The sequence below is a fragment of the Maylandia zebra genome, linkage group LG19 (genome assembly GCF_041146795.1).
Source record: "Maylandia zebra isolate NMK-2024a linkage group LG19, Mzebra_GT3a, whole genome shotgun sequence".
In the NCBI taxonomy this organism is placed as follows: domain Eukaryota; kingdom Metazoa; phylum Chordata; class Actinopteri; order Cichliformes; family Cichlidae; genus Maylandia; species Maylandia zebra.
In genome coordinates, this window is record NC_135185.1 from 10,834,046 (window position 1) to 10,848,904 (window position 14,859).

The 14,859-nt window shown below is 50.4% G+C and overlaps 1 protein-coding gene across 3 annotated transcripts in view; it reads right to left on the reverse strand.

Moving 5' to 3' along the window:
• Positions 1-694: 694 nt before the first annotated feature.
• arhgef10 (Rho guanine nucleotide exchange factor (GEF) 10) overlaps positions 695-14,859 on the reverse strand; it is a 50,176-nt gene continuing 36,011 nt past the window's right edge. For all 3 annotated transcript variants that reach the window (XM_023153848.3, XM_014410611.4, XM_004566501.6), the window contains 3 exons: positions 3,101-3,223; positions 1,600-2,094; positions 695-1,516 (listed from right to left, as the gene is read on the reverse strand). In XM_023153848.3, the coding sequence (XP_023009616.3) occupies positions 1,613-2,094; positions 3,101-3,223 (605 nt within the window). In that variant the 3' untranslated portion in view covers positions 695-1,516; positions 1,600-1,612. The remainder of the gene's footprint in view (positions 1,517-1,599; positions 2,095-3,100; positions 3,224-14,859) is intronic.

Consider the following 14,859-nt stretch of genomic DNA (forward strand, 5'->3'; position numbering starts at 1 on the left):
CATCAAACAAATATCAACCCTGTGAGATTAGAGGGCATTCAGCTGGGAGTTTTAATGCCAGATATTTTCAGAACAAAGCCTCGCCGAGGACTGATACAAGCACATGAAATGAGCGTCTCCATGGAAACCTCAGGGTCAGACGGAAAACAAAAGACTTCCCGTTGCAGAGCTGTCAGACAGCCTGGTAACTGGGTTACTTACAATGAGATCATCTGTGTTTGACTTCTAGTTAATGCAACATTCTGTAGGTGCAGCATATAAGATACTACCCAGAAAACTCAGATCAGTATTAGCAATCAGGCCGGGCTGCTGAGGATTGTGGGAACATGTCCAAATGTCTATTTTTGTTAGAACTCATAGTGAAACCTGGTTGTGCAATGGTGGACGTGGGCGTTATGAGAGAAAGTGCCTTGACCCTCTCTGCTCCGCAGCAGGAGAAATCCCGGAAGAGCTGCATCAGGCTCAGTTCCTGCCGCCCCTCAGGCACATTGCTAGTCCTGGCATGTACCGATAGCTGCACACAATCACAGCGCAGTGCAAGGTTAGAGTCGAGCACAGAGGCACGCCGACACCCTTTGGCCCTCTGATCGTCTCCGAGTCGTCTCGCACACTGTATGTCTTCACCACCATGTGACCGCCTGTGTGTTAGTGTGCTCCTCTGTAAACCTGAACAAGTGACAAATCTCCACTAAACTTCAAAGGAAAAAAGTTTACTCAATAAAACAACGTTTATAGATTTGTTAATAAACATAATTACATAAAAGGCACGAGAAAAGTATAAATCTTTTATATATATTTTCTTAAAACATTGTTATGCCAGAAAAAAGTGAATTAGGGTAAAAAACAAAAAGAAGAAAATCTGTGGTGTTGGCAGCAAGTCTTTCCTCCCTTTAAGAACAGAAACCTGGCCAGCAGGGATCCTCATCAGGCCTTCACAAACTCTTTATTCATCTGAAGTTTACCTTTTTAAAAATCCCTTTTCTCTGTTAACATAATAGTCTGAGCATCAGAGATGGTACAAGAGGAAATCGTTTCCATAAGGACACACACACACACACACACACACACACACACACACACACACACACACACACACACACACACACACACACACACACACACACACACACCAGCTCTAACCTTACAACAAACGTTCACGTGACAGCAGATACCTCGCGCGTCTTCAAGCAGTCTGGACCGCCGCTTGTTATCTCCTAATTTCTTTTCAACACTGATTTAAATACTGCAGATCCAGACGTTGGACCTGAAACACTGGAGAGCACTGAAATGTGTTAGCTAGGTTACAGAGCAACGTCCAACACTCGGTAGCAACAGAGACTGTTTCTGTTACAGGTCCGTCCTCAGTACGACCTTCGGTAGCTGTCATTTCCTCCTGGTTTTTCGGATCTTTGTCCCGTTCCAGTTTAAATAAGACACTTAGTTGCTTTGATTGATCCCAAATATTCTGTCAAGTGTTAACAGTAGACCTTGTTGTGTGCAGCACTTCTGGATTCACCTGAGGAAAACAAAAAGGTACATGTAAGGTTTTCTATACTTCATGTAGACATTACCTGCTGATGACTAATGCTAACCTCCCACCTTGGTGCTGGAGTCACATGTTGAGTAAGGGGATCTGCCAGATCATGATGGTAGAGGTGGTGTCCTCATGGCGAGACTGCTTGGTCTTCTTGTTGACCCTGCGGTGTCCCAGACCTCCAGAGACCACCAAGAGAGAGCTGACATCCACCTTACTTGAGCGGCGGCCTCTCTGGTGATGGGCCGGGTCGTGGAGCACATCATAAAGGGCCCCGTCCTCAGGCCCGTGCTCCAACGAACCCTGGGATGGAGCCAGCGAGCCACAGGACGAGGAGGACAGGGAGTCCTGGAGAGCCATGGCAGTGCAGCCCGCCTCTCCCAGCCACACCCCTCGTCCCTGCGAGGGGGTCGGGGCTGAGTCTGATGGAGGCTGGGTGCTCTCCACATCCTTTGACTCTGCAGGCTGCAGTGGGCCTGACGGCTGGTTACACACTGCAGCGGCGGCGGTGAGGAACTTCACCGGTCCGCTGTGAGCATGTAAGGACACCATGCCCCGACCTAAGAACGGGCACGAACATTCAAAGTTAATCTCAGACTTGAACCTGGACATGTTGTTTATCATAGATGCAGGTACACTCCACAGTACACTATGATCCTGAGTGACACCCCGTTCTAAATGTGATGTCAAACCAACCTTTGTAGCTGTAACAGCTTCAACTCTTCTAGGAAGGCTTTCCACAAGGTTGGGGAGTGTTTATGGGATTTTTTAAAATTTCTAATTCATCCCAAAGTCGTTCTATCAGGACCCTGTGTGGGCCCAGTCAAGTTCATCCACACCAAACTCGTCCATGTCTTTATGGACCTCGTTTTGTGCACTGGTGTGCAGTCGTGCCATCCCCAAACTGCTCCCACAAAGTTGGGAGGATGCAGTTGTCCAAAGTGTCTTTGTATGCTGAAGCATTAAGGGTTCCTTTCACTGGATCGAAGGGGCAGAGCCCCACTGCTAGAAACCCCCCCCCCCCACCAAACTCTACACTTGGCACAGTGCAGTCAGATGAGTACCGTTGCCCTGGCAACCCTCAAACACAGACTCGTCCATTGGATTGTCAGATGGAGAAGCGTGATTCGTCACTTTGAGAAAACGCCTCCTCTGCTCTAGAATCCGGTGCTTTACTCCACTGCATCCGATGCTTTCATTGCGCTTGGTGATGTAAGTCTTGGTCACCATGGAAACACTGTTCCTGAGCTAATATGAAGGCCACATGAACTTCGGAGGTCTGCTATAATCCCACTAACAGCTGACTCTGGAACATTTAGTGGTGAGGAAAGTTCATGACTGGATTATACACCTGTGCCATTGAATTGACTGGAACACCTGAATTCAGTAACTTGAATGGTTGACTGAATCATTTTGGGACTATAGTGTTGGTCTATTACTGCACCTTTAATGTCTCACAGCAGAAATGAGGACAAAAGTTGCACAATGTAACTTTTGTAGTCAGTGCACTACAGGTCCAAACAGCTGCCCACATACACCCACCATGCAGTGATGTTAGAGTGTTACCTGTTACTTTAGGGATGCCCTGCAGCCTGGGGACAGAGAGCGCTACAGTCACTCCCAGGTTGGTCCCTACCAGCAGCAGACCATGACAAACCAGCAGACTGCTCACCGACACTCTCTGGTTCCCTACAGAAAAGGCAGAAACATCAGTTTAGTCACACCTAAATGAATGAATGCTTTCTGGAGTAAAACCACAGATAGGTGTTTATAATGAGACGCAGCTTAGCAAACGCATCCTCCCACACCGAGCGCACAGTCACAGGGTCACTTTACCAGGCTGCATAACAACAAACCACAGTGCAAAGCAGGGAGGGAGGTACGAGGCAAAATCTCTGCAGCCATCATGTTCAACGCTCACTTGTCTCCAGGGCAACGTAGAGAGGAGCCTAAATAAAAGCAGCTCTTTTCAAGTATTTGAACAGAGTAAGTGAACTATTATAGTCGCTTTGAGTCAAACAAACAAACACAAAAGTGTTACGTAACAGAAGGAGTGAGGCGTAATGCAGCAATTAGCGAAGGAGCTCTGCCTCTATTCAGAAAACTTCGGGCGGTTACAATAGAACAATCTGAGCCGACCTTTCCTGCGGTCACAGACATCGCTGTGAGGCCACTTTGCAGGCTAAAAGCTGCGATTGTTCAGTTAACCTTTCAGCAGCAACAAATTCACCGCCTTTGTTAAGTGACTTATTACGTGGAACCTGGAACTCATCTCAGAACATCTCCACTTGGTGCCGTGAATGCAGTCAGACATATTTATCATATTTTTTATGACTGTAATAAGGATCTGGGGTTTTTGTAAAAACACTCTTCCAGTCCTGCTATGTGGGCGGCGAGACTGTCGTGAGTCATTACTGCTGCAACAGCTTGACTTGAATTTCCTCCCTCAAAGTAATCCTCTCGGGCCTTTAGCCAAAATTACTGCCAGTCTATCTGCCTGACCCTCCCCACTAGAGCTGACCCCTCGCATGAGGCGCACGCTCCACGCTGCCACACTTCCCGGAATCCTGCCAGATATGTGGGCAGGTACTGGGCCTGCGTCTTACCACATGTGCTTCTAATGAGAGTCCAGAGTTAGCAGAAGCACGCAGACTGCCGGTTGGGGGTCTTGCTCAACTTCCTTCTTTCATAATATTTGGAGTTCCCCACCCAGAGGGTGAACTAAAATAAACCCGGAGTGAACGGCAACACGACCAGGCTTTGGCCTTCATCCTTCACCAGAGCACTTCTTTGATCGCCACTTAGTCTTGACAACCAGCAGCAGGACGCCGGAGTAAATCCCAAACACTGCAAAAACACCCTGCATCAGCCTTTCAGCCTGGAAAGAACTCCGATCAGCACATTGTGAGTAACAGCAGCGTCAACTTCTTCTATCGCGCACCCTGAAATGCTGAAGGCAGGTTTGGTCTGATTCATACCTGCAGTCATCAGTCTGTGATTGTTAGCCAAAGATCTGGAGACATTAATTTTAGACCTGTGGTGAATCTAAACGAGAAGTCATAATTACAGTTTCTCTCTATTGGCAGAGACATTCAAAGGACGTGATGATAGAAAGGCTTAAAAATGGCCACAAACCATTAGCCAGAAGGTAATGTGGGACACACATGTTATCATTTACAGCTTATCAACACAAATAATCCCTTAATTTCAGTGCTAGTCTAGCATCCTGCCAAAGAGAAGAACAGATTAAGACAAGTTATAACAGGAGCTGTTTCATGTTCAGCTGCACAGTTTTCTCCTGTCCACTCGGGCCTTTCAGATCTGAAATGTGCGTCTTTATTCAGCAGTTTGTGCAAAACAAACAAAACAAAAAAACAGTGACACACAAACGAGAAGAACTGAAGGTGTTATTTACCCCCCCCCCCCCAATGTTTGCCTGCCAATAGGCCACGCATGGCTGCCTATTTAGGTCACCGAGCGGCAGACAAAGGCAGGCTAGTCCCTCAGCTCGGCAGCCAGCCAGTCGCCACCATCCTCTGAGACATCATCACAGGCAGCCTGCTCCCATGATGGAGTACCACCCTTTGATACGTTTACTAAAAATATTACTCTCATTTTCACCAAGCACTAACTCCATTCACTCTTCTCACTGGGTTTTTCCATATTTCCTTCACTTTTTTACTTCTCACATTCCAGTTTACTTAAGAGGTGCAGCTCTGCACCGAGCTGCCCGCTCACATGTTTAATCCCGAGCAGATCAGGGAGACATGACAGGCAAAAACAGGTTTTTGTTCATGCAGTGTAGATTTTAGGATTTGACTTCTGTAATGAAAAAAGAAAAAACAGAATTCAGAAAACGTGCAATATAACAAATAATTGCCTCCATGCGAGCGATTAGCTGGGAAATTTTCCTACAGGGAACATTTACATATATCAGAGTTCACGGAACGCTTTGTTTATGAAAATAACAGAAAAAATTGAAATTTTACGGCTGCTGACAGGAAAATTCTGGATTCTGAACCCGACTTCGTCCAATATTCAGACGGTTTTATAGAGAAACTTTATGTCCAGCAGCGTCTCCTCTCATCTGTCTCATTGAAATGAAAATATCCAGAATAAAACTCGAGCAGGCTTCCCAGTGTGGAAACTACCACTACTTACCTTAAATCTCTTTCAGAAACACGAGCTACAGTATACGTTACAGGGAAAATGATGATGCAATTACAGCGCATTAGCCAGACGTGCGTAAAGAGCTCCCGTTCAAAGATGGGACTCAGCAGAATTGCTCCAACATGCTTGAACATGAGGAGAATAACCCCACCTAGAGCAAGTCCTACTTTCAACACTGCTCCTTTGATCGAGTCAGCCCCGATTCCATCTCCACTCCTGCATTCTGAGCTGCAGAAAAGCCCAAATTGCATTAGGACCTTTCACAGTAAAATGAACTTCCTGCTTTCTGATAAGCTGATATCATTATGATGACTCTGTAAATAAACATTACAGGATGGACAGAATTGCAGCTGAACGAGCGCTCGGTCTAAAAATATCGACGGCCGTCGTGCTGACCGTTCCAAATAGAGTTTGTGCAGAAACGGCACATTTCTTGGTTTCACTCCGTCCTCCAGCAGCAGCCTGCAGGGATAAATGCTGCCACGAAACACAGAGTGGAGTACAGGTGAACTCCTCCGTGTGACTGCTTTATTAAAAGGACGTCGCGACCACACAAGCCGGCAGAGCTCGATTTGAATGCTCGCTGACAGGCCAGAGACTCGGGTTTTTATCAGAGGAAGTCGGCTCTTAATGGCGAGGCCCAGAGGATGAAAGCGCTTATGTGCTGCCGTCTGTCCCACAACCAGCTTCCTCTGTGGTTTCATGGCTTCCATTAGCTAATATGGATAGTGAGGTCCAGAAGCAGGCTGCTTTTATTATTTACATCTGTTAGATAATGAGCACTCCTAACACTGAATGTGAGGGGGGGCTCTCACTCTGATAATGTTATTTGTGATTAGGGATTTCCTTGAGTACACTTTGTTTTTCTAAGTTCAGTGTTTTCAGTGAGCTGCTTTGATTTCTGTCTGAAGTATGATGGAGCAGAAATGCAGTTACGCAGCGCAGCACAGAGTAACTGTGGACGGTGTCACAGCTGTATGTTTCACAGCAGTCACTCACCAACTTTCTCCATCTCAGTTTTTACTCCTTTGATTGGCTTGTTGTGTCATTTGTGTATTTTTCTTTGTGTCACGATTTGTCTTCGTGAAGGTTTCGTGCCAACTTCAGATGTTCTTTGTTATTGCATTTCTGCAGTTTGTTCAACGAGTTTGTTCTTTTGGGCATTTCAGAAATAAAGTTCATCTTTGTATGTGTACCTGCCTCCTGCTGTGTGTGTTCAGGTGCTCACTTTGGCTACAACATAGCATGATCACCTGCTAATCACAGAACACGCCGTCAGTGGAAGAAGAGGTTGGATGCCATCCATCCTTTTCAGGGTCGCTGGAGCCTATCCCAGCTGTCTTAGAGTGAGAGGCGGGGTCCACCCTGGACAGGTCGCCAGTCTGTTGCAGGGCTAACACACAGACCGGAGACAACTAGTCGCACTCACATTCACTCCCAGATTCACACATGTGGGCAATTTAGTGTTTCCAGTTAGCCTAACCCCACCAATTGCACATCTTTGGACTGTGGGAGGAAGCTGCAGGACCCGGGGAGAACCCACGTGAACACGGGGAGAACATGCAAACTCCAAGGTTGGATGCTGTTCAGAGAAATATCACAACATTTTAGCCATGATAGAAAAATCAGGTCCCAGGACTAAACGCACACGGGCTCAGTAACACCACCAATGCTGAAGCTGAGGAGTAAACGCAGACAGGTGGATTCACAAAAACAACACAAAAGGTGGAACATGCAGTTCTAAAAGGAAGCCTGACTGTCAACATTTCTAAAAAACTTTCAGCCCGCGGCTGTTGGTGTTTCTCAGGACAAAGGAGGGAAAAAGTGGCTGAAAACTGTTCTGATTGGACCGGATAAATCCCGACTTCGCAGCCCACAACAACAGCTCCCATCATTCTTTGAGGCTGTGTGTTTTTGGGTCACGCTGACATAACGCAGCAGATTACAAGAGTCGAAGAAGCAGGTCACTGATGACTGCGGCACGCAGAGATGATTTCATCTGACCTCGACATCATCAGCAGCAACGTCTGCCTCAAACACATCTGCAGCAGAACGTCACCGAAGGTAAGGACAGCCTTCGTCAGTCACAAAGCTTCCTTGCTACAGGACACGTACAGTAGACTCACTCAAAGGTGTGTTGGGAGTGATGCAAACTCATTTGTTTCTGTGACACACGCACAATAACTGTAACTCCTGTTTTCTTTGATACAAGTTGCTGAACAAATATTTGCTCTGCTATAAAAACTCTGTGCTCAACTGTGGACAAACTGTGCATGAAGCACGGCTCATTTAGAACCATTAAGACCGCTCAGGTCATCAGCTGCAGGTCTTTGAACTGCACCCAGGATTAGATCTCAGCGTGCCGAGGGCGCTTTCTGTTCTCTGGAACACGCTGCATGTGTCTGCATTCACAAACCTGTGTGTGTATAAAGCTTTCTTTTGGTATTTTTATGGTCTTAAGATATTGTGGCCCTACCTAGGGTTTCATTTTTTATGTTTTATGGGAATCACAATGATAAAGCTGCAGATTCACAGCATGTGAAGGAGTGGTTCAGTCTGCAGTGCTGTGGTGGAACCACACAATAACTCTACCCACTCTTCATGACACTCCCTCATAGTTGCATTTAATCTAAAGTGCAAAGATTTACTCCATCATGTTTCTGTCAAAGCAGCTGCCTTTGATTGTATTTGCCATGGTCATGTTGAAGTTCAAAGTATTCTGATTACTCAGGATTTAGCTGTAAGTTTGAGTTGTGGGGCGAGTCAAAGCAAACTCTTCAGTTCGGGATCAGCAACTGGCTCAAGCAGCAGCTCAGCCACAGATACACCATGTGCTGTATGTAAATGTGACGTCACGATCGTGTGACTTATTAAAAGGATGGTCCTTTATTTGTTTTTAAAGCGTTTAGATATGGCCTGGTTCCCTTTCAGTCGATTCACTCGGTACAACACATAAGTATGGGATATCACGCCCTCGCGTGTCCTGGCTGAAGAAACCTTTATTCACGCCTTTACGGCAGATGACGTGTGATGACACGCGCAAGGCCCCGCCCGCACATATAGCCGCTGCCATCACAGTCATCCCTCAGTTCTTACGCTCTTCACCTCGCTGAGAACACCTCTGCTGAGTTGGGCTAGCTAGCTACTGCTAGTTAGCTCCGTTGTCTGCCAACTTGAACCTAGCTTAACTGCCCCTGTTGGTGTTAGCCTCCACCGCCCAGCTGGTGCGTAGGCTGCCCGCGGAGCGCTATTTTCAAGTTTTTCTTGTGCAGCGTTTCGCTTTGCGTTTTGGGAATGGACTCCAAACCGAAGCGAGCAAAGCAGAAATCTTCTGTTCGCCCCTGTCCTCAGGGATGTGGTTTCTCTTTGCACGACAGCGACCAGCACGATGCCTGCCCTGTCTGCCTGGGGATCGTCCACGCTAGGAGAGCGTTGACGGAGCCCGAAGCTTGTGCGTTTTGTCGCCAGCTCCGACGCTCGACCCTGGAAAGACGGGTGACGTTTGTGGAAAGAGTGCTGGGACGCTCGGCTGTCGCACGGCATGACCCTCTTCTTTCCGAATCTGGAGCCCCGGCTTCGTCCGAGTCCGAAGACGAAAATTTTCAGGTCGATGTCCCCGCGATTAGCTGGGCTGACCACATGGAATACGTTGACGGGTTAGCCGATGACGGACCGGAACCATGCAGGAGCGCTGACGGGCTTCAGCCTGGGTTGAAGCCCGCCAGCGCTCCCCAGGAAGACGATGACGTGCTGGACATCGGCCTGGACATCCATGGTTTGTCGGAGGATGAGCAGGAGAGCTCATTGTCGACCCAATATGCCGCCGCTGCTGCGCCGGTCGGCCACGATGACACCTCTCTTTTCTCCCTGTTTCGCCGTGCCGCTGAGAAGCTGCAGGTGGACTGGCCCTCTCCTCCACCAGCTCGGAAGCCGTCGCGGTTTGCGGGTTTTTTCCTTCCACCGGAGCCCGCAACGGCCAAAAACTGCCTCCCCATGTTCCCAGACTTTCTCTGCGAGCTAACAGCGTCATGGGACAAACCTCTGTCTACCCGCGTCACGGTGCCCGGCTATGGACAGTACATGGAATTGGACGGCGCCGAGGGAGCTGGTTTAGCTAACCCACCCCCTATGGAGCCGTCTCTGGCTGCTTATCTGGCCCCGTCCCATAACCATGGTGTCGGTGGCCCCGCAACTCTGCCGTCCAAGCACTGCAGATTCTCGGCCTCGCAGCTGGAGAAGATTTATCGGGCTCAGGCCGGCACCGCTCGAGCCATGAGCTCCGTCACCATGCTCCAGACGTACCAAGCAATGTGCCTGGCGGAGCTTGGATCGCTGGTTCCGGAGGACAGCCCGCTGTCACCTCTTCTTAACGAGGTTAGAGTCACCACGGATTACATCCTCCGTGCGTCTCGCTGTGCAGCGCTCTCCCTGGGCAGAGGGATGGCTTCGACAGTGGTGGCGCAGAGGCACCTGTGGCTGACCCTCTCCGACGTCCCTGATAGAGACAGAGCTGTGTATCTGGACGCACCAGTGTCTGCGGCTGGGTTATTCGGACATTCACTTGAAGCCATTCAGGCTAGATTCGATCTGAGGAAGAAGCAGACGGAAGCTCTGCGCGACATCATCCCCAGACGCCAGCCCCAGCCCAAGCCCACTGCTAGCTCTCACAGGCCCGCCGCTCCTCTGACAGCTGGCAAGAGACCGGCGCCCACTGCTGGAGTGGGAGGGCCGCCGGCGAGAGCACGTACTCCGGCCCGAGCTCCACGCCAGTCGGCCTGGGGCAAAGGCCCTCCCCCGGGCCCCCGACGGGACCCGACGCCCAGGAGGAAGAAGCCTCAACCCTCCTAGCTGTGATTGCGAGTGGGGAAGGGATCCGGCAGCAGGGAGACGCTGCTCTTACCCCTCTGTTGCCGCACAAGAGGTGCCGCTTAAGTTCTGTTCAGGTTGTCAGCCCCAGAAGGCGCTGCACTTCCCTATCGCGGTCTCCCAAGCACATAACCCCTGCACACGGTTCAGATGTGTTGAATGTTCAAGCGACCACATCGAGTGTTCCCGCTGTTTTTCATTGTTATGCCCCGGAAAAGGTGCACCCAACAAAATGTATAAATGTACATGTTCCCATGTTGCAATCAATAAAGAGTGTGGTTTACTCTCAAACAATCTCAAATGCTCAACCTGCAGGCGAAATGAGCCAGGTCAGGCAGGGGATGCAGTCCCCTGCAGACACACGGGGGGGCGACGGCGCCCCGCCGTCAGTGCTGCAGGCCAGCCGGCTGGCTGCTCACTTCCCTCAGTGGCGCGCTTGCGCCCCCTCTCCGTGGGTGCTGCAAACCGTTGCCATGGGTTACCGGTTGCAGTTCCGGGTCAAGCCGCCTCGTTTCCAAAGAGTCGTGAACACGATTGTCAACCCCGAGGCAGCCTTGGTACTCAGAGAGGAAATACAGGCGCTATTACAGAAGAGAGCAATACGGGTGGTCCCCGCTTCGGAGACGGACAAAGGTTGGTACAGCCGTTATTTTGTCATTCCGAAGAAAGGGGGAGGGCTTCGTCCCATCCTCGACCTGCGAGTCTTGAACACGTACCTGCGAACGTACAGGTTCAAGATGCTAACACTCAGACAGCTCCTGAGTGCAGTCGGCCCGGGAGATTGGTTTGCGACAATCGATCTAACAGATGCTTATTTTCATGTCGCTATACACCCGAAACACAGGCAGTTTCTGAGGTTTGCATTCGAGGGCGTAGCCTACGAATACCTAGTGCTGCCGTTCGGGCTGTCGCTCGCTCCCCGCACCTTTACGAAATGTGCCGAGGCAGCGCTAGCGCCCCTCAGGAAGAGGGGCATCCGCATCTTGGCCTACCTGGACGACTGGGCTCTCGTGGCTTGCTCCAGAGAACAGGCGGAGACGCAGCTGTCGCGGGTTCTGTCACACATTCAGACACTGGGGTTCTCTGTGAACTTTCAGAAGAGCTCGCTAATCCCAGGTCAACAGATCGCTTTTCTCGGTCTGGAAATATGCTCTCTTTCCAGCCGCGCACGGTTGTCAGAGCACAGAGTGGCCGCGTTTCATCGCTGCCTCGCTCAGTTTCAGCTGGGACGCAGACTGCGTTTCCAGACGATATTGCGCTTGTTGGGCATGATGGCATCTATGATCGCCGTAGTGCCGCTTGGGCTGTTGAAAATGAGAGCGTTTCAACGCTGGACTCTCTCTCACCGTTTGTGTGCTTCGCGTCACCTCCGGAGGAGGCTGCCGGTAACTGCGTCTTGCATGCTAGCTCTCCGTCCTTGGAGGGAGCCCGGGCTACTGCACCAGGGCTCTCGGATTGGGAGGGTGTTGTTTCGCAAGGTGGTGTCCACAGATGCTTCCCTAAGTGGGTGGGGAGCGCTGTGCGAGGGGGCGTCAGTGAGAGGGATCTGGTCCGCGGCTCAGCGCCAGCTGCACATCAACCACTTAGAGCTGTTAGCAGTGTTCTTAGCTCTAAAGCGTTTCCGTCCAGTCCTGCAGGGCCAGCATGTCTTAGTCAGGACGGACAATTCAACAGTGGTGTCTTATATAAACAGGCAGGGAGGAACACGCTCTCTTCCCCTGTTGCAGCTGTCTCGCTCTCTGCTGTTATGGTGCAGTGTTCATTTTCTGACTCTAAGAGCCACCCATGTCCCGGGCCACCTGAACCTGGGGCCGGACCTTCTCTCCAGGGGGGGTCCTCTGGTGAGAGAATGGAGGTTACACCCTTCAATAGTGGCTCAGATTTGGGATCTATTTGGCGAGGCGCAAATAGATCTTTTTGCTTCCAGGGTGAATGCTCACTGCCCCCTGTACTTCTCCATAATCGACCACGATGCACCCTTGGGCTTGGACGCGCTAGCGCACCAATGGCCAGACGTGCTCCTGTATGCATTTCCCCCAGTGGAAATGATATCTCCAATTCTGGAGAGGGTGCGTCGGCATTCCCTCTCTCTGATCCTGGTGGCCCCTTGGTGGCCCGCGAAGTCGTGGTATGCAGAAATAATCAGCCTGCTTGCAGCAAGTCCTTGGCAGCTTCCTCTCCGCAGGGATCTCCTCTCTCAGGCGGGGGGGGAAGTGTTTCATCCGCGCCCGGATCTGTGGCACCTTCATGCTTACCTGCTGAGAGGTTAAACTTGGTTGCTAAGGGTCTGCCACCTAGTGTGGTAGCGACGATTCAGAGCGCCAGGGCCTCGTCTACTAGAGGCTTGTACGCTTACAAATGGCGAGCCTTCGAGCGATGGTGCCAGGACCGCCACACTCTCCCATTTCAGTGCTCTATTGTGGATGTTTTGACATTCCTGCAGGAGCTGTTGGATAAAGGCCTTTCGTTTTCGACGATCAAGGTTTATTTAGCGGCTATATCTGCTTGTCATATCGGTTTTGACGGGGTGACACCAGGTGCGCATCCCCTCGCCGTGCGTTTTCTGAAAGGGGTTCGCCGGCTGAGGCCCGTGCTTAAGTCCAGTGTCCCTGCTTGGGACTTGTTTTTGGTGCTGGAGGCCCTTTGTGGCCCTCCGTTTGAACCCGTTGAGTCGGTAGATATGAAACTTCTTTCGTATAAGACCGCATTACTTCTCGCTTTGGCCTCGGCGAAGCGAGTGGGGGACCTTCATGCGCTGTCTGTGCATCCTGCCTGCACACAGTTTTTTCCTGATGGCCGCAAGGTCGTATTGCGTCCGAATGCCGCCTATCTTCCCAAGGTCATGCCTGCATCTTATAGTTCAATGGAGTTTGAGTTGCTGAGCTTTTGCTCCCCTCCTTTTGAATCTGAGGAGCAGAGGAGGGTGCATTCTCTTTGTCCGGTGCGTGCGCTACGCACCTACATTGAGCGCACTCGGGATGTGCGTTTGTGTGACCAGTTGTTTGTCTGCTTCGCTAATCCGAATAGAGGTAGAGCTCTGTCCAGACAGAGGCTGTCCCACTGGATTGTAGAAGCTATCTCGCTGGCATACAGCACCGGAGGTTTTGCGTTGCCCCACGGGGTGGGAGCTCATTCCACCAGGGGGATGGCGACCTCATGGGCTCTTTTTAGAGGGGTGCCTGTGGCTGATATTTGTGCAGCGGCTAATTGGGCGTCGCCGCACACTTTTGTGCGGTTTTATCGGTTGGACGTTACAGCCCCTTCGGTGGCTCATGCTGTCCTTTCTGCTGGGTCTACCACTCACTGAGGATGTGGTGGTCCCGTTCCGGTTCGGTGGCTGCTCTGCGGGGCGTGTATATAGGTCCCATACTTATGTGTTGTACCGAGTGAATCGACTGAAAGGGAACGGTTAGTTATGTCTATAACTTCTGTTCCCTGAAGGAGAGGAACGAGGTACAACACAGGGTGGCCCCACTGAGCAGTTGGCTCGGTGAAGAGCGGCTATCGAACTGAGGGATGACGGTGATGGCAGCGGCTATATGTGCGGGCGGGGCCTTGCGCGTGTCATCACACGTCATCTGCCGTAAAGGCGTGAATAAAGGTTTCTTCAGCCAGGACACGCGAGGGCGTGATATCCCATACTTATGTGTTGTACCTCGTTCCTCTCCTTCAGGGAACAGAAGTTATAGACATAACTAACCGATTTCCTTTTAACACACAAAGCTGCCTTAAAATCAACTTGACAAAGTCCAAAGTGTTTTTATGTGGCACCATGAGCAGACAAACTGAGAGGTTTCTGTTTCCTTGTTTAGACTAAGGAAAAAGGAGTGTCACAAACAGAAGCTGCCTGCAGCGATGTTTGCTAATAAGTGGAAGACACCGAGCGTGGTGATGCGAGGTGACGGGGCATGTATCACAGGCCGCGGCTGCTGGGCTGGAGCAAATATATCTGATGGGATGGTCACAAGATTAGAAATCGGCAGATTTTGTCAGGCAAACTCACATTACCGAGTGATGCTGAACACACGGGGAGCAGTTCTCACTGTGGTAAAGGTGGCGAGCCTGAGAATCACAATCAAACCACGCGGCAAGGCGGGGCTTCTTAAAGTCTCTGAATATAGTACAAAATGTAACATTCACTGGTCACTGCGTAGAAGAAAGCAAAGAAAAGAAGCAGAGCAGCAGTTTAAGCAGCACAGTGTCGCACATTAGCTGCATGCAACATGTGCTGTTCAAGTTTTCATTGGATAGTGACAGATGGAAGAGGAAGGTCCCAGCTAGGTTTTATT